This window comes from Mustela nivalis (assembly GCF_964662115.1).
Source record: "Mustela nivalis genome assembly, chromosome: 19".
Taxonomy (NCBI): Eukaryota; Metazoa; Chordata; class Mammalia; order Carnivora; family Mustelidae; genus Mustela; species Mustela nivalis.
In genome coordinates, this window is record NC_139038.1 from 20,400,837 (window position 1) to 20,422,967 (window position 22,131).

The window sequence follows — 22,131 nt, forward strand, 5'->3', positions numbered from 1 at the left end:
CGTAGCCGCCGTGGGAAAGAGCGCGCGGGGGGAGCTGGGAAACTCCTCTCGTCCGCCACCATCTTGCTTTCCTTCCAGCCGGCCGTGACCGTGGATTAGAGCGAGCTGGAGCCATGAAGCTGCTAAGCAGAGCCGGGTCTCTCTCGGTGAGCACAGCCTGCGGGCTGGGGTCAGGGTTGGAGAGCAGTTTCTCAGCAGGGTTGTACGGCCCGGGGGTGCTTGGTTTGGAGCTCCGGGGCCGTGGGCTTCCGTCTGCCCTTCAGACGGACTCTGCGGGGCCAAGTGGGCCGCAAGCCGGGTGGGTCGGGCGTGGGAGGCCCAGGTCGTGCTGGGAGCAAGAGTCCTCGCGCCGGAAAACCTGAAGAGAGTAGGGAAAGGGGTTGAGAGCGGCGGTGAAGTGAGTCGGGGGCGAAGCTTCTGAAGGTCACTGCTGCCCGAGGTGGAAACCGCGAGCCCTGGGGGCCGGGGGCCGGCGTAGACCTAACCGTCCACCCTCACCCTGTCAGCCCCGGCCTCTGCTTCTCAGTGTATCACGGAGCCTCAGTTTCCCTGACGGTTGAGGGGGCTTACGAGTAAAACTGTAAGGAAGAAAGGAGCTAATGCATGTATGCCGCGTATCACTGTGGTAAACTTGGTACGGTGTCCTGCGGGATGACGTGTTTTTCTCCAGGACTTGTTAGAGAATTCTAGGAGGGCCTCTTGGTCGGCCCTCGGGGGCTGCTTAAGGCGACTCCAGCAAGCCCAAGCGAAACAGTGACTTGGGGCAAACTCCTCAGATGTCCGTGTGCTACCACAGGGCAGCGCTGGTTATCCAGAGGGGAGGGGAGGGACACTTAAGCCTCTCCGCTGGGTCGGGTTTGCCCCCTGGGGATAGTTGGCAACATCTGAATACATTTTTGGTTGTAACAACCTATAAGCCAGTTCCAACTGGCCTCTAGAGTACAGAAATGCTTCTAAATATCTTGCAGTGCATAAACTTATCCTCCCCTAGCCTGGGGCGCCTGGGTGGCTCAGTGGGTTAAAGCCTCTGCCTTCGGCTCAGGTCATGATCCCAGGGTCCTAGGATCAAGTCCCGCATCGCGCTCTCTGCACAGCAGGGAGCCTGCTTCCCTTCCTCTCTCTCTGCCTGCCTCTCTGCCTACTTGTGATCTCTGTCTGCCAAATAAATAAATAAAATCCTAAAAAAAAAAAATTTTTTTTTAAATGAACATGTAGGGTTAGGTATTTCTTCAGGCTCTACAAATCATAAATAAGTAGAGATTTAAGAGTGGCTGGGAATTAATGAGTTAGCTAAATCCTCCCACTCCCATGGTTATTTTATCACTCAACACCTTCTGTTGCTTGGACATACCAGAATACAAGACACTTTTCTTGAGAGAAATGTGTATCACCTGTCTTTTTTGTGTTTAGAGGTTTTACTCCCTGAAAGTTGCTCCCAAAGTGAAAGCCACGGCCGCCCCTGCAGGAGTGCCTTCACAGCCTCAGGACCTTGAGGTCAGTCCCACTGAGTTGCTCACTGGAACTCATATATGGCCTTTCTGTCTTTGGTAATATAAAAGCATTGATCTCATCTCATTTTATTTTTAATACAGTTTACCAAATTACCAAACGGCCTAGTGATTGCTTCTCTGGAAAACTATGCTCCTGCATCAAGAATCGGTTTATTCATTAAAGCCGGCAGCAGACATGAGGACTCCAACAACTTAGGAACCTCTCATCTGCTTCGTCTTGCATCCAGTTTGGTAAGCATCTTTACTATCTCCCTTAGTTCAGGAATGCTGTGGTATCTTGATCCTACAGAAAAGAAAAGCTATTGTGTGTTTTGTTTTATAATATTTAAACTAAAAAAGGACCCACTGTTTAGGTAAAGTTCTTTTCAAATCTATTGACAGTTAGACATTAGATTGTGATGTAGTGTGATGTTTGCCAACTTGGCATTAAGAAATTCCTAAAAATACAATTGTTCTTCTTTTTCCAGACTACTAAAGGAGCTTCATCTTTCAAGATAACCCGTGGAATCGAAGCAGTTGGTGGTAAATTAAGGTTTGTTAAAAATAAGTAACAGTAAATGTATAGTGAAAACACCAGAAAATATTCGATTATAAGGGAACTTTTCTGTCTTATCAAGGCAATTGAGGATTTGTTAAACAGACATAAGAAGAAGGCTATTGGGGGGGCCTGGGTGACTCAGTGGGTTAAAGCCTCTGCCTTTGGCTCAGGTCATGATCTCAGGGTCCTGGGATCGAGCCCCACATCGGGCTCCCTGCTTTGCAGGGAGCCTACTTCCCTTCCTGTCTCTCTGCCTGCCTCTCCATCTACTTGTGATCTCTCTCTGTCAAATAAATAAATAAAATCTTTAAAAAAAAAAAAAAAGAAGAAGAAGACAAGCAAATAGAAAACGGATGGACAAAGAATAGGAACAATCTATTCCCAGAGGCAGAAGCCAGAAACACTGATCTTTACTTATAATCACAGTGTGATGCCATTACCCGTCAGATTTATGTATCGTGTTGGCGGTGTTAAGAGGGAGAATCTTTTCTACGATTAGTGGAATAAATTGATACAACTATGTAGAAAAGAATCAAGGAAAATCTAGTAATATTGAGAAGGAGCATATCTTGCAAATTAAGTTTTTAATCCACCTGGGCAAAGATACTGTTTATTTTTGTAAAGCCTGGAAATAATTTAAATGCCATCTTCAGGAACGTGGGATAAGTACAGTATGATCTAGTGATGTGGTGAGCCTAGTATATAGCAGTTAAGGGATGAACTAGATTATTCCAGTTAAATATTTTGTGGAAAAACAAGATGTTTTTTAAGGTATGAGTTTTTTAAAAATAATAATATGTAGTGCTAACTTTAAAAAATGCGGCGGGGGGGAGGTGCCTGGGAGCCTCATTCGGTTAAATGGCTGCTTTTGGCTCAGGTCATGATCCTGGGGTCCTGGAATCAATCCCCACATCAGGCTCTCTGCTCAGCAGGGAGCCAGCTTCCCTTCCTCTCTCTATACTGGCCTCTCTGCCCACCTGTGATCCTTGTCTTGTCAAATAAATAAATAAAATCTTAAAAAATAAATAAAAAAAGAAACCATCTCTATCATCCATCCTCACGATGTTTTTTATGTTCCCCACTGAAACTCTAGCTATTAAACAGAAGCTCCCCACTCTCTTCCCTGCAACCCCCTACAGTGACCATTCTGCATTCTATGATTCTGACTTCTCTAGGTTCATCCTGAAAGTGGAATCACATTATTTGTTCTTCCAAGACCGATTTACTTCACTTGGCTTAATGTCTTCAAGATGCTTCCATGTGTAACATGTCAAGGTTGCCTTCCTTAAAATAATGCTTAAATATTGTATATTTTAGTCGATGCATATGTGTATTTTTATACTTCAAAATAATTTTTCCAAAGGAATTGGTTGAGTTAACAAAGATGTAAGGAAAGCTTATTCTGATTTAGATAATTCACTGTAACTTGTTTCTGATGCAGTGTGACTTCAACCAGGGAAAGCATGGCCTACACTGTGGAATGCCTGCGGGACCATGTGTAAGTACCTGCATGGGTTGACGACACCTGCTTTTAAAGAAATACGTAGCTGCTCAGGTGTCGTCTTTTAATGTTGCCTTATGACCTCTGATTTTGGTTTTGGGTTCTTGCTCAGAAATGTAGAACATTGTGCTTACACAAGGCCTAAAACTTAATACCGAGAACATTACATTTACGTAGCATAGACATTGGTTTTAAATTTTTGACTCGGAGCTCTCATCTTGATGTCTTCTGTAGTGATGTTCTAATGGAATTCCTGCTCAATGTCACCACATCACCAGAATTTCGTCGTTGGGAAGTGGCTGCCCTTCAGTCTCAGCTAAGGATTGACAAAGCGGTAGCTTTTCAGAATCCACAGGCTCGTAAGTACATTTTCAGATCTTGTTCACTTGCTTCTAAGATACTGGGTTTTTGAGGGGCACCTGGGTGGCTCAGTAGGTTGCACGTCTGCCTTCAGCTTGGGTCATGATCCTGGGGTCCTGGGGTTGAGCCCCACATGGAGCTTCCTGCTCAGCAGGGAGCCTGCTTCTCCCTCTCCCTCTGCTGCTTCCCCTCCTTGTGCGTGTGCTCCCTCTCTCTGCCAAATAAATAAATGAAACCTTGTTTAAAAAAAAAAAAGATAATTGGGTTTTTGAGAAGATCAATTTGTAGAGGGAAGAAATTGCCATTGAAATTTTTCTCTGCTTGCATTTAAAACTGCCTTTTCCAAAACCAGTCTGGTTTCTTAACTATATTATTCTAGTGTTTCTAAACATTTATATTGTTGATTGCTTTTCATCTTTGATAGGATGTAAGTTAATTATAGAGTCCCTGTTTCAGAATTTAGAATACGGTGTTTTTTCAACAGTCTGTTGATACCAAACCCAGCAACAGTTCATGGTTGCTGCTGGTATTACTGTTTAGCCACTTTACTGGATCTTCCCAAAGCAAACACTCTAATTTTTTAAAAAATAAGAACTTTCTTGTTCATATTTTGTGCTTATATAATGTTAAATATATAATCTTGACAAGTATGCCTAGCAAAACAAATCAGTAAATAAGCACCTCTGGCTCTTAGAAGCCCTACAACTTCAGTAGCAGCCAAGGTTTGCAGGTGGGCCACTCAGGTATAAGCAGGTGACCAGCTGCAGGGATCCTGCATGGGATGAGCCTCAACCAGAGCGCAAGCCTCTCCAGTATCTGGAGCAAAGTAGAACTTGGTTGATGCGAGCTAATATTCTTTCACAGTGATACTTTATTTTTATAAAGGAGTATGATCTTCCTTACTCTGGACCTCTACCAAGGAAATACGGAATTGTAGAAAAGATGACTGACATGTCAATAGTGCCTTCTTCCCTGCTGTTAGCAATGAGGCTCCAGTCCTCAGTCTTTCTTCCTAGATAGTTACTGCCATCTCCTGGCTGCCCCCAAGTCCGCATCTTCAGTCCATCTACTGCATTGCCATTATAGCAGTCCTTCGGACATGAAAATCCTTTAAAGGCTTCTTATTGTCTGTGGGATAAAGTTCAAACTCATTAACTGAGCATATATGTTAACTTCCACAGTCTGGCCCCTGCCCACCTCTCTTGCTTCTTGCTCTACCTTCTTCTCTTCCCAGCTGCAATTTCCCTTGGAATCCATTGTCATACTTTAAGCCTTTGTCTATTTTCTCTGCCTGAAATGCCACTCCCTAATCACTCTCCTAGTAAACACCTACCCATTCTGTAAGATTCCAGATTTTACTTCTGTTACTTCTTTCCAATTCCCACCACCCTTCCCTTGCACCCCTGCTGCTCTTTTGCTCTAGTGCTCACATCACACCCATCATGCCTAATTTCACCATTTTTTCCCTCTCAACATATTGAGGGCAGGCATTTATTTTGTCTTACTCATCTCTGTATTTCCAGCACCTAACAGTTTTGGCTTAGGGAGGTTGCCCAAGTAATGAGCAAAGGCACCGACTGAAGCGGCAAGCAGGGACTGTCCGTTCTCCAGCGAGGAGTACGCTCTGACCCCCGCAAGCTAGCGATAGGACGTAACACTGGCACTTCCATGTTTCTTCTTCTTTTTTAAGACTTTTTAAATTTATTTGACAGAGATCACAAGTAGGCAGAGAGGCAAACGGAGAGAGAGGAGGAAGCAGGCCCCCTGCTGAGCAGAGAGCCCGTTATGGGCCTCAATCCCAGGACCCTGGGATCATGACCTGAGCCGAAGGCAGAGGCTTTAAACCCACTGAGCTGCCCAGTTGCCCCTCCATATATCTTCTTAACCTGATACCTCCTCATTACTTAGAGACCTTAGGAGTAACTTCAAGGTAAATGACTTTCCCAAGGTCACACGGTACATTGGTGGCAGAACTGTAACTGGATTCAGACTTGAAACCCAGGCCATTATCATGATAATGATAATGATACCATGATATCAGGTAGATTAGAGAAGTGGTCAGGCGAGCCCTGGTATGTAGAAGCTGGTGTTATATATAATTTCTTACTTTTCTGAGCACATTCAGCAGGCCGGCTTTTAAATTTCAAGCTCTCATGACATTTGAATGCCATAAGGTGACCAAAATTGTATAGTCTAGTTGCTTTCTAGGTTCAAAAAACATTGTCTTATTTGAATTATGTTTCCGCAAAAAGTTCTTTTGTTATTTTACAGATGTCCTTGAAAATCTGCATGCTGCAGCTTACCGAAATGCCTTGGCCAATTCCCTGTATTGTCCTGATTATAGGATTGGAAAAGTGACACCAGATGAGGTACTGATAAAACCATATTACATTTTAAAATGTGCTTGTTTTCACATTAAATTGAACATTCATCTGCCATTTTAGGTTTGTTCGTTAGTTGTTTTTTTTTTTTATCTTCAAATTTTAAAAATTCACCTGGTGGCTTTATTTTTTTATTTTTCCATCAGCTTGCCTTTTTAACTGAAATCTATCTGAAGAACTTTTACAACTTTTAACTAAAGAAATTTTAACTTTTTAACTAAAAGAAGTTTTTCTCACAAATGGACATGTTCATTTCAGAAAACGAGTGCAAGCCAAAAAAAAAGAATCTCACATACCTAAAGGCACTGAATGTTCATGCCTGGGTATGTTTTCTTCTGAACCTTTTTCTGTGTATGTTTGTCTTTTTTAAACAGTATTTACGTTTTAAATTTCATCATTTTGACCACAGGTCTTCCTTTAACAGCTCAGTATGCAGGTAGGAATGAACCCACGTCCCCTCCCCATCCGTCATCAGGCTGCTCGCTAGCTTACTGGCCTTCAGCACCTGGCCTTACTTTGCTTTGCTTACTTTTTTACATATATATCATAGCCATATATGTAACATAAAACTTCACATCCAAAATGTGAAACATTCAATGTCAAAGTGTATCTCCTACAAGTATAGGTGCGTGTACATAATCTTAATTTCCTACTCCTACATCCTGCAAAGAAAATGTTTTATCAAAAAGGTTAAAAGAAAAATTGGAAATTATCAATACTTGCAAAGTGTGTCTATGATTCAGAAGTTAAGGTTTTTATTCTCATTTCATTTCTGGTTACGCACTAGAGAAAACTGAACTGAATATCCTATCCCTTTACTCTTTCATTTCCTGGTTAGAAAACTCTTCACTTTATCAATCAACAGTTTAATGCCTAGCATTCATATGGCGCTTTTAAAAAATTATAACTGATACCATTCAACCTGAACAGTGAACACTTTTTATAAGACTGGCCTCTTGTGAGTTTTGAATTTTTCAGACATCAAAGTCACCCATGTGAAGATACATTATTGAGGTAGCTAAAGAGCATACATAGCAAAATATTTGTTCACAAGGATGTCTGCCGTAGCGTTGCTTTCAATTGTGAAAAATTAGACACAAGTTAAATATCCAACTTTAGGGGTCTAGTTAAGTAACTTACTAAGTATCTGTGGAATGGAATACTACTCAGCCATTCAAAAACAGCGACAAGGAAAAATTCCATAGCATATTTTTAGGGTAGAAAACGTAATTTATGAGTAGGATATACCACAGGGTCTCAATTTTTAGAAAATAAGGTGTACGTCTATCCATCCTGGAAAGATGCTGAGATATTAACCATGCTTACCTCAGAGTTACTAGCATTTTTAAACATGTCCTTGGTCTAAAGGAAATTCTAAAGAAATTGGTACTAGAATTCTTTGAGTGATGGCAGCATTCAGTAGGGGGAAAAAATGTGATTCCACACTGATTCTAGAGATGTAGGCACCATTGGCTTTAGGGCACAAATTCTGGTAACGTGATTCAGTGACATTACCTTAGCCTAACGATTCTCAACATTATGACCCATTCCCTAGGAACCTTTTTTTAAGATTTTATTTATTTGACAGAGAGAGAGAAATCACAAGTAGGCAGAGAGAGGCAGGCAGAGAGAGAGAGAGAGGGGAGGAAGCAGGCTCCCTGTGGAGCAGAGAGCCTGATGCGGGGCTCCATTCCAGGACCCTGGGATCATGACCTGAGCAGAAGGCAGAGGCTTTAACCCACTGAGCCACCCAGGCGCCCCTCAGAGTGAATTTTTAATGTCAGATACACTGTCTGTTTACATATGTACATGTATATATATTTGTTTTATAAGTAAAAGGAGTAAAATGTTTTTCTTGCCCCCGAGGGCCAATTTTAACTCTTTGGGAGCAGCAGTCCTCCTGTTGAGGATAGGTTTTAGGCCTGCTATAAAATGTTAATTTTTTTTTTAATGTTAATAGTACTCTTTTTTAAAATCTATATAAAGACGAAAGAAATCTGCTTCACATCTGCTAAAATCACATAATAAAAGTCATAAGCTTAGTCTTTTTTTTTTTTTTTTCAAATTCAGGCCAGTATGTGCTCTAATTTTTTTCAGGCCTTTTTTTTTTTAAGATTGATTTTATTTATTTATTTATTTATTTTTAAGATTTTGTTTATTTGTCAGAGAGAGTGAGCACAGGCAGGCAGAGAGGCAGAGGGAGAAACAGGCTTCCTGCTGAGCAAGAAGCCGGATGTGGGACTCGATCCCAGGACGCTGGGATCATGACCTGAGCCAAAGGCAGCTGCCCAACCAACTGAGCCACCCAGGCGCCCCAAGATTTTATTTATTTATTTGATAAAGATAGAGATCACAAGTGGGCAGAGAGGCAGGCAGAGAAAGAGAGGGAAGCAGGGTCCCTGCTGAGCAGAGAGCCAGATGCAGGGCCCAATCCCAGGACCCTGAGATCATGACCTAAGCTGAAGGCAGAGGCTTAACCCACTGAGCCACCCAGGTGCCTCTTCAGGTCGTTTTTTATTTATTTATTTATTTTTTAAGATTTTATTTATTTATTTGACAGAGATGACAAGTAGGCAGAGAGGCAGGCAGAGAGAGAGAGGAGGAAGCAGGCTCCCCGCTGAGCAGAGAGCCCGATGCGGGACTCGATCCCAGGACCCTGAGATCATGACCTGAGCTGAAGGCAGCGGCTTAACCCACTGAGCCACCCAGGCGCCCCTTCAGGTCGTTTTTTAATCCTTTTTTTCCCTCAATATAGCTTTACGGTGATACAATTCACATATCATACAGGTCACCTACATAAAGTGTACAATTGAGGGGCATCTGGGTGGCTCAGTCGATTAAGTGTCCGACTCTTGGTTTTAGCTCAAGTCATGATCTCAGGGTCATAAGATTGAGCCCCACGTCAGGCTCCACACTGGACATGGACCCTTCTTGAGATTCTCTCTCTCCCTCCCCCAACTCATGGGCATGTGTGCGCGCATGCTCGCTCTGTAAAATAAAGAAGATCTAAAAAAAAAAAAAAAAAGTAAAGCACACAATTCAGTAGTTTTCACTATATTCACCATTATGTAACCATTACCACATTAAGTTCTAGTTCTTTTAATCAATAGTTTAAAAAATCAAAGCAGTATAATTCAGCACTAGTTAGTCTGTAGCTCACTACAGTAGCTTTTAAGCCTGAGTAGTTTCTGTCGCCCTGCAGTTTTAATTTTTTACAGCTTTTTGTATCTATACCAACATAACGTCACAAAATGTTCTTAATTTTCTCAGTTGCATTACTTTGTTCAGAACCATTTCACAAGTGCGAGAATGGCTTTGGTTGGACTTGGTAAGTTGGGAATTGTTTGCATGTCAGTCTGTTTCTTTAAGAGCAGTCTTTTTAAGCTATAGTTTACGTGAGCACAGAATTGAACCGTATTTGATAACGTCGTCCTCTGTTGATGTCAGACGGGCACTGTGTGATAGGATCTTAATTGGTAGGTTGTTTTGTGTTAGTAAGCAGAATCCAACATTTAACTATGTAAGCTACTGGCTTTGAGTTTATTACAGTATTTGAAAAATCTATGATAAAGGGAAAATTTCTATAAGCAAAGTGCTTTTACAAGTTGTTTGTTTTAAAGAAGTATAATATAATTGAAAGTAGGTGAAGGGCACAAACAATTCATGGGGAAAATGTGTGTGTATATGTGTGTAGCCAGTAATTGTAAAAGAGAGCCTTGCCTGATAGTTAAAATTTTAACCCATGAGATTGGCAAAAATTAAAAGATTGACACTGCCCAGTATTAACCAGGGTATGGAGAATTTAAGCATTCCCAAAAATTTTTTTGGTGGGAATAGAAAGTCGTATACTTTTGGAGGTCTCTTTAAATATATTAAAATTTTAAATATTGATACATTTAGACCCAGCGATTTTGTTTCTAAGGATTTATCTTACAGAAACAGTTGGTCAGGTTTACAAAATAAGTGCACCAAGATTTGTTTTTTGGTTCATTTGTTTTGTAAATAACCATATAATTGAGGTGCAATTCAAACGCCATAACATCTACCTTTTTAAAGTGTACGGTTCTATGAGTCTTACTCTATTCGGCAGGTGTTACAACTATTACCACTATCTAATTTCAGAACATTTTCATCAGCTGCCCCCTCCCGCCAAAAAACCCTGTATTCATTATAGTCACTCCTTATTCCACCTCCTCCTTGCCCCTGGCAACCAGTCTCCTTCCTGTCTCTGTAGAGTTGACTCTCTCAACGTTTCATGTAAATTGAATTCTGCAGTATATGGCCTTTTATAACTGACTTCTTTCACTTGGCATCTCTTCGGAGTCCATCCATACTGTAGCGCATGCCAATGTTCCATTCCCTTTTCTGGTTAAAATACTCAATTACCACTTTTTGTTCATCTGTTCTTCACTTGGGCATTTGCGTTGTTTTCAACTTTTGGCTATTGTAATAAAAACATTCACATATAAGTTTTAGTTCAAACCACCTGTTCCAACCTGTTCCTTCTTCAGGGTATATCATAAGTAAAATTGCCAGGACCTGTGGTAACTGTTGTCTGACGCAGTTGAAGCATTTGACATCCCCCACCGCCCCCCTGCCCAACACACAAGGGTTCTAGTATCTCCACTTCATCACCAGCACTTACTGTTACCTGTCTTTTGGTGATGACCATCCTAGCATCTTTGAAGTGGTATCTCATTCCATTTGTGTCTCCCTAAGAACTAATAACATTGAACGTCTTTTTGTGCTTTGGGGGCATTTGTGTATCTTCTTTGGAGAATTGTCTGTTCAAGTCCTTTGCCCATTTTTCGATTAGGTTGGTTTTTTATTATTATTTTTGAATTGTAAGAGTTTTTTATGTACTTTGGATACTAAATCCTCATCAGATACATCATTTGCAAACATTTTTTTCCCAGTCTGTAGGTCCATTTCACTCTTGAAAGTGTTCTTAGATGTGGTATATGTACATACAGTGGAATGCTACTCAGTCATCAAAAAAGAATGAAATCTTGCCGTTTGCAACAATGTGGGTGAAACTCGAGGGTATTATGCTAAGTGAAATAAGTCCGTCAAAAAAAGGCAATTATCAAATGATTTCACTCATAGGTGGAATTTAAGAAACAAAACAGGTGAACATAGGGGAAGGGAAGGAAAACTAAAGGACAAAATCAGAGAGGGAGACCAACCAAAAGAGAGTCTTTAACTGTAGGAAACAAACTGAGGGTTGCTGGAGAGGAAGTGAGGAGGAGGATGGGGTAACTGGGTGGTGGCATTAAGGAGGGCACGTGATGTGATGAGCACTGGGTGCTCAAGAATCACTAAACTATTCCCAGAAGTAATAATACACAATAATAATACAATGTTAATTGATTTTCAATTTAGCAAAAAAAAGTGTTCTTTGATGCACAGTGCAGTATTGTTTTAATAGCCTATGATTGGAAACATGCTGATGTCCATCAAGAAGGGACTGATTAAATAAATGATAGTATACCCATATAATGGAATTCTTTATAGCTGTTAAATGTTTGCTCTAGAACACTCAGATATAAATTATGAAAGACAAGTTAGAAACAATACAAAGAGAGTAACACCATTTTAAAAGGAAAAGAAAATGAGGATGATATTCATGCAAGTATGGAAGAAGTTCTAGATGAGTATGTGTTAGTGAACTCTAAATGGAATCTCTGGGAGAGGAGCATGGTGGGGGTGGGGGACTCTTATTTTCTTTACTGGTTCTGTAATTGAATTGTGTAATCACATATTATTTTTAAAACAGATGTTTTACAATTTGTATTTTAAAAATTATGGTTCTAGCTCTGTTTTGTTTCTATTGAAATAGGTGTGAGTCACCCTGTTCTAAAGCAAGTTGCAGAACAGTTTCTCAACATGAGGGGTGGGCTTGGTTTACCTGGTGCGAAGGCCAAGTACCGTGGAGGTAAGCATTTTGTTGTTAAGGCCGGTTTATCAGAAGGACGTGTCCCATCAGAGTAGTGTATTGGAGTGGGATAGGCCTGATCACTTACCACCAAACAGACTCTGTGTGGAAGGAAGGGATTAGATTGCTTGGGTGTTATGTATTAAACAGGTTTTGTGTGTGTGTGGTGGGGAGAGCAAGAGGATGTGCTGGGAGCACCAGGCCACAGAAAACCTTAATCTTACTGGGTTAATACTGTGTCATAGAGAATATAGAAGAATAAAGCCAATGGTGACCAAACAAACCTCTTTCTTCCTCACTTTCTCCTTACATGGCTCCAGGTGAAATCCGAGAGCAGAATGGAGACAGTCTTGTTCATGCTGCTCTTGTAGCTGAAAGTGCTGCCACAGGAAGTGCAGAAGCAAATGCATTTAGTGTTCTCCAGTATGTTCTTGGTGCTGGACCACATGTCAAGAGGGGCAGCAATCCCACCAGCTCTCTGTACCAGGCTGTTGCCAAGGGAGTTCACCAGCCATTTGATGTGAGTCTGAATAGTCAGCATCTGTCCTTTTGTTTGTAAAGGCTCAGTATGTATGATGATGCTTGTACCGCAAAGTTCCCGGGTTTTTGTCTATTTGGGAAATTGGGCCCTGTGTTCCCTGGTAAAATGACATCCAGTAAAATTTCGTTCTATTTCAGGTTTCCGCTTTTAACGCCAGTTACTCGGATTCTGGACTCTTTGGGATTTACACCGTCTCGCAGGCTGCCGCAGCTGGAGATGTAAGTTGCAAACTCACCAACTCTCCCAAGTGTTTTTCCTCCATTAACATGTTTTTAGTAAAAAAATAGAGATTGTTTGAAAGCCGTGACTGATCAGAGCTCTGTATAGTGTAATATCATTACCATGTGTCTGCCTAGAACCAACTTAAAAATGTTAAAAACATTGTGAGTTAAAGCCTCTGCCTTCAGCTCGGGTCATGGTCCCAGGATCCTTGTATCAAGCCCTGCATGGGCTCTCTGCTCAGTGGGGAGCCTGCTTCCATGCCTGCTTCCACCCCACTGCCTGCCTCTCTGCCTACTTGTGATCTCTATCAAATAAATAAATGAAATCTTTAAAAAAATTAAAATTAAAAAAAAGTTTATTCATGCTTCCAGGAAAGAGGGAAGAAGTAAGTGTCTCCTAGGTATTTTGGTTCTGTTTGGGCAGGTGGCATTGAGTTGTCTCTCTGGGACATGTCCGTTGAGAACTCCAGTGACACCAAGGCCTACATACATGTCCTCAACGTAGAGATTGTGTTGAAGTCAGGGTTGTGTGTGAAAGACTGTAGGAGAAAACTGAAGCTTGAATTCCCACTTGGGAGTCCCACCAAGTGACTAGGGGAAGTGGCCCAGAAAGGAAGAAGAGAAACTGGTATTTTTAAGAGGCCAGGAAAGAGAATGGTTAACACCATCTTGATCCAGTCTGGATTAACATCCAGTTAATTACCAGAAAGCCCTGGTGGTTACAGCAAACCAGGACATCACTGGTAGTATTATTTCAGTTTTCACCAGAGTGTCAGAAGTGAGCTAAAATTTATAGTGTTGAGGAATGAATGAGAAGAAATGTGAAGGGAAAGATTGGAGCAGATACAGAACACAGGAAAGATCAATGGATTGGGTCTGAAAAATCGTGAGCGGGTAGGGTGCAGAGTACAAATGGACATGTTAGCCTCGCACACAAAGGCTGCTGGAGGCAAGATGGGGAAGTAAATTGCAGTGAGGGAGGAGGCGGTCATGTCTTGAGAGCACGAGAAGGTAGGAAAGTTGAACCCACGAGGTTTGGGAGAAATGAATGGCTAGATACACACAGAATGGGCTTCAACAGGGTATCTCCTGGAGGTGAGAAACCACAGATTCCCACCATAGTCACGTACAACACTTAATACACATATCGTCATGTATTAGTCATTTCCTAGTTGTTCTTCGGTAGTATTTCTGATGGGAAAGTGGAGGGGGCTGGTCATAGGGTTGATCCAGGGCTGGAAGCCTGCAGAGTGGGCAGGTCAGAGGTGTGGGCAGATGGCAAGAGAGTGGGGCACCCTGACGAGAGTGACTGAGGAGTGATTCGTGGATCTCGGCCAGAGAACTGAAGCTAGGGGACTTGATTCAAAGGAGAGAATTCAAGGAACCAAAGGTCTTGATGAAGTGGAACAAGGATTGTGTGATTACAGACTGAGGCCAGGGGTTGTGGAATGAAGGATTTCACAGAGAGGGCATATTCAGGTTACATCCAAGTCGGGTGTGGCTGTGCAGGGAAAGAAGGTCCCAGAATGTAGGTGAATAGGGATAGGTCAGTGACCCAGGATGGTACCAAGGTGGGATGGAGAAAATCATGGACTGGTTTTATGAACTTCCACATCCAGCAAATATTTGCCAAACGCCCACCCACATCACAGGAACTTGAATCCTTCTGGACTCTGACATCCCAGGCAGGGATAAGCTTTATAAATCAGCTCTGTGTGAATTAGTGCTTTCTTCTTAGTGAGAAGTAAGGGATAGCAGTATTCATTCCATGATGCTTTGAGAGTCTGGAGCGATTTTAGAGGGATTTATTCTTTACAGGGCATTAGGAATGGCTTTTCCTAAACCATCCTGGCATTCTCTATGCTCTGCCACTATTTTTCAAAAAAGCTTGGCTCCGGGCAACCCTCTGGGTTTCCCTTCCTCTTTGGGAGCTTTGTACTATCACTCAATTCTAAAGTTTGCTATCGCTCAATAAACCTTGCTTTGCTGCCCACCATAAATAAATAAATAGATGACATAGCTTGCTACTTGGGCTATTACTGAGGTACAAACGGCTGCTTCATGGAACACTGGAAGAATAAGGAACACATAGTGACAAGAATCCCAAATTGGACACTGTTCTCTTTCTCTGGAACCAACCTTATTACGTCTTATGTTTTTACCTCTGTAGAGGGGCATTTGATTACTTCAGGAGTCTCTGGCACTGATCAGAAATGACCAGCTTTCTCTTGTCTATCCTAGGTTATCAAGGCTGCCTATAGCCAAGTAAAAACCATTGCTCAAGGAAACCTTTCCAATGCAGACGTCCAAGCTGCCAAGTAAGTTGCAGTATTAATGTGTTTTTTGTTTCAACTGTTTGCAAGTTTTTTTTTTTTTTTATTGTGACATATACCCAAAAGGATTGACAGGTACAGAAGAGTATTTAAAAGAAAAGGGAAGGAGCGCCTGGGTGGCTCAGTGCGTTAAGGCCTCTGCCTTCAGCTCATGTCATGATCCCAGGGTCCTGGGATCAAATCCTCATTGGGCTCTCTGCTCTGCAGGGAGCCTGCTTCCTCCTCTCTCTCTCTGCCTGCCTCTCTGCCTACTTGTGATCTCTGTCGAATAAATAAAATATTTAAAAACAAACCAACCCCCCCCCCCACACACACACACACACGAATAAATAAATAAATAAATAAATAAAAGGGAAACACCCACATCCTGCCACCTAGAGATTGTTAATATTTTGCTTATTTTCCTGACCATTTTGTTTGGTTTTTTTTTTTTTTTTTTTTTTTTTTAAAGATTTTATTTATTTATTTGAGACAGAGACAGTGCGAGAGAACATGAGCGAGGAGAAGGTCAGAGGGAGAAGCAGACTCCCCATGGAGCTGGGAGCCCGATGTGGGACTCGATCCCGGGACTCCAGGATCATGACCTGAGCCGAAGGCAGTCGTCCAAGTTTGGTTTTTTTTTTTTAAAGATTTTATTTATTTATTTGACAGAGATCACAAGTAGGCAGAGAGGCAGGCAGAGAGAGAGCCCAGCTGAGCAAAGAGCTGAGCAAAGAGCCTCATGCGGGGCTCAGTCCCAGGACCCTGGGATCATGACCTGAGCCGAAGGCAGAGGCTTTAACCCACTGAGCCACCCAGGCGCCCCCATTTTATACATTTTAAACATAATTGTTAACTATTATTATATATACTTAATCTTCCTTTTTTTTTTTTTTTTTAATTAAGATTTTTTTTCTTTATTTGAGAGAGATCACAAATAGGCAGAGAGGCAGGCAGAGAGAGAGGGGAAAGCAGGCTCCCCACTGAGCAGAGAGCAGGACTCAGGGGTCGATCCCACGACCCTGAGATTACGACCCGAGCCAATGGCAGAGGCTTAACCCACTGAGCCATCCAGGCGCTCCCTTATATCCTCTTTAATAGCATGTTTATTGTAGAAATTTGAATATAAGAAACACATAAAAAAATAAATGACCTGTTACTCCGTACCAGTGAGTCCTCTTTTTTTACCATTATATTGTTGTTTCCGTTTATTCAGATTACTAAAAATCTGTTATAAACAGTATTAACTGGTTTATCCAAATATACTTGTTGGACATTTCCTATGGTTGGAAATATAAACAATTAAAGGTATCTTTGGGGGCGCCTGGGTGGCTCAGTGGGTTAAGGCCTCTGCCTTCAACTCAGGTCATGATCCCAGGGTCCTGGGATCGAGCCCCGCATCGGGCTCTCTGCTCGGCGGGGAGCCTGCTTCCTCCTCTCTCTCTGCTTGCCTCTGCCTCTCTGCCTACTTGTGATCTCTGCCTATCAAATAAATAAAATAAAATAAAAAAAAAAATATTTTAAAAAAGGTATCTTTGGTCTTAAAACTTTTTTTTTTTTTTAAGATTTATTTATTTATTTATTTGACAGACAGAGATTACAAGTAGGCAGAGAGGCAGGCAGAGATAGAGAGGAGGAAGCAGGCTCCCTGCTGAGCAGAGAGCCCGATGCAGGACTCGATCCCAGGACCCTGAGATCATGACCTGAGCCGAAGGCAGCGGCTTAACCCACTGAGCCACCCAGGCGCCCCTTAAAACGTTTTTGTATTTCATACTATCTTCTTGGTATAGATTTCCAGCTGAGTCAAGAGTTATAATAAATATTATCACAAAAGTTGTTCAAATATATGTGAATGTTTATATGTTTATTTTTATATTTCAAAGTCCTAGTGTAGAAAGGTTGTACAAGTTTATAATCACACCACCAGTATATGAGAGTGCCTGTTCTGCCTTAACCATTGGCAATTTCTTTTTTTTTTTTAACCTCTTTACTGATATGATAGACCAAAAAAAAAAAACTTGTTTCCCCCACCACTCCCCCCACCATCCGTGGTTTTACTTTCCACAGTTACCTGGGGTCAGCTATGGTCTGAAAGCAGATCGTCCTTCCTCTGACTTAGGTGTCAGAAGGTGATTAGTAGCCAAATACTGTGTCACAACACAACTATATCACTCACCTCACTCTATCTCATCACGTAGGCATTTGATCATCTCACATCATCACAAGAAAGGGGAGTATGGGACAATAAGTTATTTTTAAATTATACACATTAACTTTTATTACAGCATATTGTTGCAGTTGTTGTATTTTTTTTTTAAAGGTTTTATTTATTTATTTGACAGAGACAGTGAGAGGGAACACAAGCAGGGGGAGTGGGAGAGGGAGAAGCAGGCTCCCTGCTGAGCAGGGAGCCCAATGCAGGACAATTGTTCTAATTTATTACTAGTTGTTAATGTCTTACTGTGTCTAACTTATAAATTAATTATAGGTATGTGTGTTAGGAAAAAAACAGTATATATAGGGTTCGGTACTAACCATGGCTTCAGGCATCCACTGGGGTTCTTGGAAGGTATCCCCTGCAGATCACTGTATCTGATTAAAAGATTGAAATACCTGTCTGATTTTTGGTGGTTTTTAAATGCCCACTGTTTTCACTGGGAGTGCCAGCAACATCTCTCATTGAGTAGTTTGCCAAGTCTCTTTAACAAAAAAGACATAATTTGGACCAAGCCAGAAATCAGCTTGCATTTTCATACAGCACTTAAACACTTAAATTTGATTCCATCCATTTCGGACAGTTCAAAATGTGAATCGTGAAACTCACACTGTCTTCATGATCGTTTAGTGTTGCCCACAAAGGAAGTATGACAGGCAAATTTCAACCCAGGAAGGAACAACTTCCTGGTCATTTCAAATTGTTCCATTAACATTATTACTTCTGGGGGCGCCTGGGTGGCTCAGTGGGTTAAAGCCTCTGCCTTCGGCTCAGGTCATGATCCCAGGGTTCTGGGATCGAGCCCCGCATCAGGCCCTCTGCTCCGTGGGGAGCCTCTTCCCCCTCTTTCTCTGCCTGCCTCTCTGCCTACTTGTGATCTCTGTCTGTCAAATAAATAAATAAAATCTTAAAAAAAAAATTACTTCTGTTACACTAAACACACTAAAAATTGCATCTCTTAAACAGTGCAGTACAGTTTATTAAGTAATAGGTACATGGAACAAAGGATTGGTTAATAGGATGCAGTTCTGCATGATTGCACCACAAACAAAACATGATAAGAATAAATGGAAACACTGGATTTACTTAAGAAAAATCTGTTTCAAATCTAATTTATTTAAGAAAATATATTTCCTTAAGTGTAGCACAGTTTTTATAAGGTACGGCAACATGTAGAAAATAGAATTTCAGTTATTAATACTGAGAAATGTTTGTTTTCTGCCATTTTGATGGAGTTAATACTTTTTCTTGTAACGTTCTTATTAGTCTTCCTGTACTGAAAGAAACAAAGTAAGGTGTCATTTGTGAAGGGACAAACTAACAATCTCTTGGTAAAGTTTACTGTAGGTAAAAAAAAATTACATTTTTATTTAAATTCCAGTTATTTAATATGAAGTGTAATATTAGTTTCAGGAGTACAATACAGTGATTCAGCACTTCCATACATCACCCAGTGCTCCTCATAGCCGGTGCCCTCCTTAATCCCTGTCACTTTCTCAGCCATCCCCCTACCTACCTCCTCTCTGGTAGCCATCAGTTTGTTGCCTAGAGTGAAGAGGTAAAAATCTTTGGGGAACCAGGGTGACTCAGTCGGTCAAGCATCCAACTCTTGGTTTCAGCTCAGGTCTTGATCTCAGGGTCCTGAGATCAAGCCCCTCATTGGGCTCCGTGCTGGATGTAGGACCTGCTTGAGATTCTCTCTTTCCTTCTCCTTCTCCCCCACCCTCCCTCTCTTGGTGGGGGGCAAATCTTTTTTAAATTAAGCGGACACTGTGGTAAAATTGCTGCATTAAATTATGATTATGTGTAAATGCAAGTCTTGCTACAGAGTGCCAAACAAGGATAGTTTATTTTAGAGTTAAATTACTCGAGAGCCTTATTGAACACCCATTTTCTTTCTGAGAGAATTATGAATTGTATTTTTATTTCATGCTTTGTGCTGTATTTAAGCTGCAAAGAATGTAAGACCTCTCCTGTCCTCATCTTTCTTCTCAGCCATGAACCACCCTCACTGGACAAATCTCAGTGTAGAAATGGGCCTGGAGGATGCAGGTAGATCAGAGAATCAGCACACAGTATTCTGCTAAGTGGACAGTGTTTAAGAGACCACATAGGTGTTCTGCTTTTATAGAAATACCTAAAGTCATCACCAGAAAAGTACTGGAGGCAAGAGTTATTACTTCACTAATCAAAACTTCACATTAAGGTAGCCTTAAGTTCTAGTCTAAAATCGGAAGGCAGTCTGTTGGGATTCCAGTATAAGCTCATATTGACAGCTTTCTAAATAAATAATCACATAACTGATGAACTGAAGGCAGAATGGAGGCCTTTAGCCCTGTAAGGTTTCAGGGCTGTTCATTTGTGTATTTACCAAAACATGTTTGAGTTTGAAAACATACTTTATTTGGTTTGAGTTTGAGAACATACTTTCAAATTGCCTTGCTCTTATAAAACTGCTTCTGCCTTAGTTACATACCTTTTACTGGACAGGAACAAGCTGAAAGCTGGCTACCTAATGTCAGTGGAGTCTTCTGAGGGGTTCCTGGATGAAGTCGGGTCCCAGGCACTGGGTGCGGGATCGTACACGCCGCCAGCCACAGTCCTTCAGCAGATAGACTCCGTAGCTGACGCCGATGTCGTAAACGTGAGCGAATAAAAACTTCTGATTCTACATCAAATAATTTGACCTTAGTGATCCAATCTCAGAAGGCATGCATAATCTCCCCTGGGCTGTGTACGTCCCTGTCCTGACGGTTGGTGCCTCCCTGGCTGGTGCGGTGGTGGGAGGGGCTCGTTGCCGCCACACCTGCAGATGGCTTCCTTGTCAGCACGGTCAAGTACCAATAGATGAAACCATTTCAAGTTCCAAAAGGTGAAGAAGAGTTGAATAGTGGCAATTTCATGTGATTTTCATGTGATTCTCCTCCCAAGAAATAAACTCTGTCGTGCCAGTCCTGCACGCCCCAGCATCTTGGGATTTCCGTTCATCTCAGCCAAAGACATTCCTCCTGCTATTGGTGTATTTTTTTTTTAACATATATTATTGTGAGATTCAGTTGTTTTGAGGGCAAGGACTACGTCTTATACCTTTTTGTATTCTCTATTGTACCTAACAAATATATGAACTACAGAATAAATCCAAAATCAGTGGGTTTTCCCCAGTTCTTTCTATATTAAAAATGTCAACTCCTCTTGCATTGTAGAGGTCTCAGCCATCTTCTCACCAACAGCTCTGCCTTACGTAGGGACAGTGGGAATAGAAAAAAGAAACAGGTTATTTTAAGGTAGTAGTCTTGGCCCGATTTCAGTTGGCCCCTAAGTTCGTCATTTTCACACTCTTCCAAATGGCTCTCCTCCTCTTGTATACGATCGTCATGTCCCAGCCTCTGCTGCCTCTAGCACTGTGTCTCCGTGAAGAAGCTGGCTTTAAAGAACACGGGGGCTGCTGTTCGTCGTGGTACACCTAAACCACCGGCCTCTGGTCTTGATACAGTGGCATAAGGAACACAGTGGGAGAAAGTTTGACTTTTATGTTAACAGTATTTTTACTGGCTCAGACTATTTGCTGTTACAATACAGAAGCAGCAGAGTACTGCCCGGCCTGAGGCTGCCTCTGTCCTATTTCACAGTGTCAGTGAGGTTCTCCTTACGCCCCCACCCCCTTAACAGCTACCCTTAGATCTGGAGCATCACACTTGCTCAGTCACAGGTAGGAGGGAACATTCATCAGAACACCCAAGCTTATTTTCTTACAGTGTCCCAAACTGAAATAATGCATCAGCCCTCTCCTCTAGTTAACTTCACAAGAGGTTTTACAGAGCTGCTGGCTCAGGATGCCTCATCCTACACGCTCTTGAAATAATGGGGTAAATAAGTTTGTCTACTGGATAATGCATTCTCTTATCTCTGTTAACTTTTTTTCTTTTCTTTTCTTTTCCTTTTTTTTGTTTGTTTGTTTGTTTCAAGGCTGCAAAGAAGTTTGTTTCTGGCCGGAAGTCAATGGCAGCAAGTGGAAATCTGGGCCACACACCTTTTGTTGATGAGTTGTGATACTGAAACACATCTTGCAGGGAAGAGCTGAACATGTTCTCAACCCAGAGCAGCAAACACATGAAAGTCAAAGATCTCTAATACAACATTTTATCTTTTTGTTTTTCAATGAGGTGAAATGTCTTAACATATAAATACAGGTAATTATCCCCAGCTGACTTAAAGTAAATAAAACATTCTGTTTAAATGTTTTTCTTGCATCTTTGCTATTGGTAATCAAGTATTTATTATATGTTGAGTTCTTTGTTTTAGATGCTGTAAAGGAGAACAAGAACATAATAATAAAGTCCAGAAGCATCGGAAACTATTAAAATTAAAATAATTATTGATGGCTTTTAGAGATGAAACCAGTTTAAAAATCTGTCCTCTTGGATCAGAATAATTAGTTGGGTTTTACCCCCTTTCTGTCTTTTTTGGAATAGAGTTATTTCCTAAAAATATAAATTCCCTTTAGTCATATCCTGTGTTCCCACTGCCTCATTTTATGTCAGATTTATCTTCACTTGAGTCACAGAGTTTTGTCTTTTTTCTCATCTTCCTCTCGCTCATCTGTTTTTGTTTCTTAG

General features: G+C 41.5%; 2 protein-coding genes across 8 annotated transcripts in view; one reads left to right on the plus strand and one right to left on the minus strand.

Annotated features, from left to right (window-relative positions):
- On the plus strand, nt 1-21,756 carry UQCRC2 (ubiquinol-cytochrome c reductase core protein 2). Of its 3 annotated transcripts, none has more exons than XR_014306497.1 (14): nt 1-146; nt 1,411-1,494; nt 1,593-1,742; nt 1,979-2,043; nt 3,491-3,547; nt 3,785-3,909; nt 6,182-6,279; nt 9,562-9,619; nt 12,131-12,226; nt 12,547-12,746; nt 12,905-12,985; nt 15,230-15,306; nt 19,984-20,159; nt 21,482-21,756. XR_014306497.1 is itself a non-coding variant. In XM_082714710.1 (14 exons), exons 1-14 carry the CDS (start codon nt 114-116, stop codon nt 21,563-21,565), a joined length of 1,362 nt encoding a protein of 453 aa, XP_082570836.1. In that variant the 5' UTR covers nt 1-113; the 3' UTR covers nt 21,566-21,756. The 3 variants fall into 3 exon arrangements, 2 of the variants coding, with proteins under 2 accessions (XP_082570836.1, XP_082570837.1); XM_082714710.1 differs by having other exon boundaries at nt 20,006-20,159; XM_082714711.1 differs by lacking the exon at nt 19,984-20,159.
- Nucleotides 18,616-22,131, minus strand: part of PDZD9 (PDZ domain containing 9) — a 16,915-nt gene continuing 13,399 nt past the window's right edge. For 2 of the 5 annotated variants that reach the window (XM_082714727.1, XM_082714723.1), the window contains 2 exons: nt 19,992-20,751; nt 18,616-18,791 (listed from right to left, as the gene is read on the minus strand). The gene's annotated coding sequence lies outside the window, so the exon portion shown is untranslated. Of the gene's footprint in view, nt 18,792-19,991; nt 20,752-22,131 lie in introns of those variants that run through there. The other 3 variants (XM_082714726.1, XM_082714724.1, XM_082714725.1) reach the window with 3 other exon arrangements.